The sequence below is a fragment of the Quercus suber genome, unplaced genomic scaffold (genome assembly GCF_002906115.3).
Source record: "Quercus suber isolate HL8 unplaced genomic scaffold, Cork oak 2.0 scaffold_17, whole genome shotgun sequence".
Lineage (NCBI taxonomy): Eukaryota > Viridiplantae > Streptophyta > Magnoliopsida > Fagales > Fagaceae > Quercus > Quercus suber.
The window spans coordinates 675,400-678,993 of NW_027069482.1; the positions used below are offsets into that span (position 1 = coordinate 675,400).

The window sequence follows — 3,594 nt, forward strand, 5'->3', positions numbered from 1 at the left end:
CATGATATCACACACAAAATCTATATTAATTTTCTCACCACTGGGGCAACACGTGCCTTGCACATAGCCAGCGCTAGTTTTTTAATCATTAGAGATATTGAATTCTGCTTTAGGTACAAATTGTAGTAACTATATTGTATGACTCCAATAATTTCACCCTATTTTTCCTGGCAAGACTAACTCCACGAAAATTGTCCTTGTGCACGATTCATCAGAATTTTATTTTATTAAGTACAAAAGAAATACAATTGCAAGAGAAAGTAGTTTATACATGTAACTCAACTAGTAAAAAAATCAGCTAGCTATCACTGCACACCCTTAATGCGATGATCACTCCACAAAGTATAAGTGCTTATGGGTGTGGGGGGACGGAAGGGCTGAGGTTCAGGTATAACTGATTAATACCTGAGTAAAGCTACCATCAAAAGCAAATGTTATAATTTACTTTCCACGCACACATTAATACACATACCTAACATGTTATTGTATTGCTGCTAAACTATTGATTATATTTTGCAGTCAAAACGTAGAAATTTCTGTATTATCAAAGAAAAGTCCAGAAGGCTTAGAATCAGGCATCAAAGCCAACATCAAATAAAATAAAACAACAAAAACAACAACAATCTTTAGCCTTATTCTGTCTCCTCCTTCCACGCACACATTAGTACATTAATGCAGTCAAAACGTTGAAACTTCTGTCCTATCAAAGAAAAGCCCAGAAGGCTTAGAATCAGGCATCAAAGCCAACATCACAGGGCCTTTTGCAGCTTCTTCAGTAGTCAAGACCCCAGCGTTGTAATTCAAATCCGTTTTGGTAAATCCAGGACTAACTGCGTTAATGGCAACTGTGGGATACTTCTTTGCTAGAACCCTTGTGTACGCATTCAGAACTGTCTTGGAGACAGGATACGCTGAAAAATTATTGCTACGCCAACCTTTAGCTTCTATCAAATTCTCCTTCACATCTTCTAAGTACTCTTCAACCACCTCATCCACTTTCTCTTCTGTGAGACCATCCCCATCTTCTAGCTTCTTCTTTGCATTCTCATTTGAAATAAACTGAAATACAAACACAAATTTTCAATTTAAATATTTTTTCTTTTTTTTCATCTTGGTCCAGAAAATTCTAGCACCATTCGTTTAATGCATGTCAAATAAAGTTTCAAAGCACAAATAAAAACATGTTTATATCATCTAATTATCAGGAAAAACCATAAAGTTTCCAAGTTATTGGAGAATTTACACACTCATAGTGTACACTTCATATCTAGAATTTCGTGCATAATTTTCACAATTTTTTTTTCCAGATATTTATAATAAACATACAGTGTGTATGAATCATGTACTCTAATGAATGTTTGATAATCATGACTCAAAATACTAAATCTACAATCAGTTTTACTACAAAATATTCATAATCTAATATTATAATAAATGTGAATGGTGAAACATCAACAATATCATAAATAAATTTTTTTTATTATTCTTTTATCTTGTATTTAAAATGTGACATTTCAGTTTGCAAGATTTAAATAATAAAATTGTAGTATTCTTAGCTAGTGTTACTCTTTAAATTGTCACGTAATAATTTTATTAACCATGTGATTACGAAGGAATTGTGCCTCTTTCAAAAGTCTCCTACGTATATGGTCTATACATTCAACCTCTTACAGCCTATAGGGCCAAAAACTGTGAGGGATGTGATGTATATACCTAATACATAAGATAATATTTTACCTTGAGCTGTCCCACGGTGGAGGAGATGTTTACTATTCTTGCTGATTTTGATAACTGAAGAAGTGGAATAAGTTCTTTGCTCAATTGCTTGATCCCATAATAATTTGTTTTGAAACAGTTCACTGTAGATTCATAAGTTTGCTGTAAAAATTTCTTCAAGGCTCCGGCATTTGGACCTTCAAACTGTTATGGCATACAGTGGTAAACGATCTTTCATACATGTCTAAATTAAATTATTTGATTACTACTTTTAATAATTCATCTAGCCATTGCTACTAAATTTTGGATTATGTCCTCAAATTTTGAAATACTAAAAAAGATTATATTACACTGAGAGACTCACATCATCAGGACCAAATTTTAAGTCTTTTGGATCCACTGTACCAACTGTGGTTAATCCATTAACCGCTGCGTTATTTACCTGCATAATAAGAACAAAATTTCATCTAGTTAAATTGGGTTTCAATTTCGCCAAGCTAGCAAAAAATAGAAGGAAAAAAGAGAAAAATAATACATGGTTTATCTTTATTTAAAACTCTATATAGAAAAATAATTTAACCATAGTTGTCTTTTTCAAATCTCATAAATTATTATTTGTCTCAAAAGTTTAAATTGTTAAAAAATTATTGATTTAATCATTTAATCTAAGTTGCCGTATGTGAGATTTTTTTTTTTTTTTTAATTTTATTTAAATAAGAGGAGATGTGGACAAAGATAGCTTAATTAGAAATTCCTACTATGATGACAGTGATAAATTTTGAAACAATCAGCAATGTATTAGAATCAAAACACCATAATATAAAGTATTATCTTTGTTAAAATCAAAATTTTGCTAATCCCAAATTCTAGGAAAATGGTTGCAACAATTTAAAGAAGCAATTAAACACAATCTACACAATCACATGCAAGTAGTAGTATATATAGAGTCAAGTTCAGAAGATGGGTAGAGAGTTGGATTAGCTAGGTACCAATATGTCAAGCTTCCCAAATTCGGTTTTGATGAAATTCACGAAAGCAGAAATGCTAACTGGGTCCGAGACATCAAGTTGATGAAAACTCAAATCGGAGTACCCAGCAGCCTTGAGTATTTCAACAGCTTCAGTGCCCCTCTTCACATCTCTAGCAGTTAATATCACCTTGACTCCATTTGAAGCTAGCTGTTTAGATATCTCAAATCCTATCCCTTTGTTGGCTCCTGTTACGACTGCAACCCTGGGAAAGAGTTTGAAATTAATGCCAAAAAAAAAGAAAAAGGAAAGAATAATGAGGATTAAGGATGTCACTAGGATCTCTAGCTTATGTTCAACTAAGAGATTTAGAATTCAATCTCCGTCTACACAAAAAATTAATTGGTGTCTTGGTATGATGATAATGACTATTATCACCAATGAACGCCAGAAATTAAAACTTTCTTTATTAAAAAAAAAAAAACTAAAAACATTATAATTAAAGATCAAATTACCTTTTCGTTTCAGGATTCTTGGTTGTTTCAGCCATTTGTTATGAGCTTAGAGTATGTACCACCAATTAATGAGGAAGATGCCTTAATTAAATTTGTGGTTTGAAGTTGGTGCAAAAAAATGTCAAAGCTAATTGAAATTTATAATTTTGGCTCATTGAATTGTCTCTTTCTCAGTCTTGCTAAACGTTTGCATACGTTAGCCATGACGTATTTTTCCATCTAATCCATTCTATCTCTACACGTACGCGATGATGACATATATGATCTACATAATATTCAACCGTTGAATATTATTTATGAATATTATTTATTAGAATAATATGAATAAAAGGCCAAAATGGCCAAATATCACATTTTTTTTTTTAATTTTTAGCAAAAAAACTACTGTTTCGAAA

The 3,594-nt window shown here is 31.8% G+C and overlaps 1 protein-coding gene across 2 annotated transcripts; it reads right to left on the reverse strand.

The window, feature by feature from the left end:
• Positions 1 to 300: 300 nt before the first annotated feature.
• LOC112028681 (salutaridine reductase) lies at positions 301 to 3,305 on the reverse strand. 2 transcript variants are annotated; one of them, XM_024061366.2, is made up of 5 exons: positions 3,200 to 3,305; positions 2,706 to 2,949; positions 2,081 to 2,158; positions 1,738 to 1,920; positions 305 to 1,059 (listed from the first exon to the last, which is right to left on the reverse strand). In XM_024061366.2, exons 1-5 carry the CDS (start codon positions 3,232 to 3,234, stop codon positions 679 to 681), a joined length of 921 nt encoding a protein of 306 aa, XP_023917134.1. In that variant the 5' UTR covers positions 3,235 to 3,305; the 3' UTR covers positions 305 to 678. The 2 variants fall into 2 exon arrangements, with proteins under 2 accessions (XP_065616295.1, XP_023917134.1); XM_065760223.1 differs by lacking the exon at positions 1,738 to 1,920 and having other exon boundaries at positions 301 to 1,059.
• Positions 3,306 to 3,594: the final 289 nt, after the last annotated feature.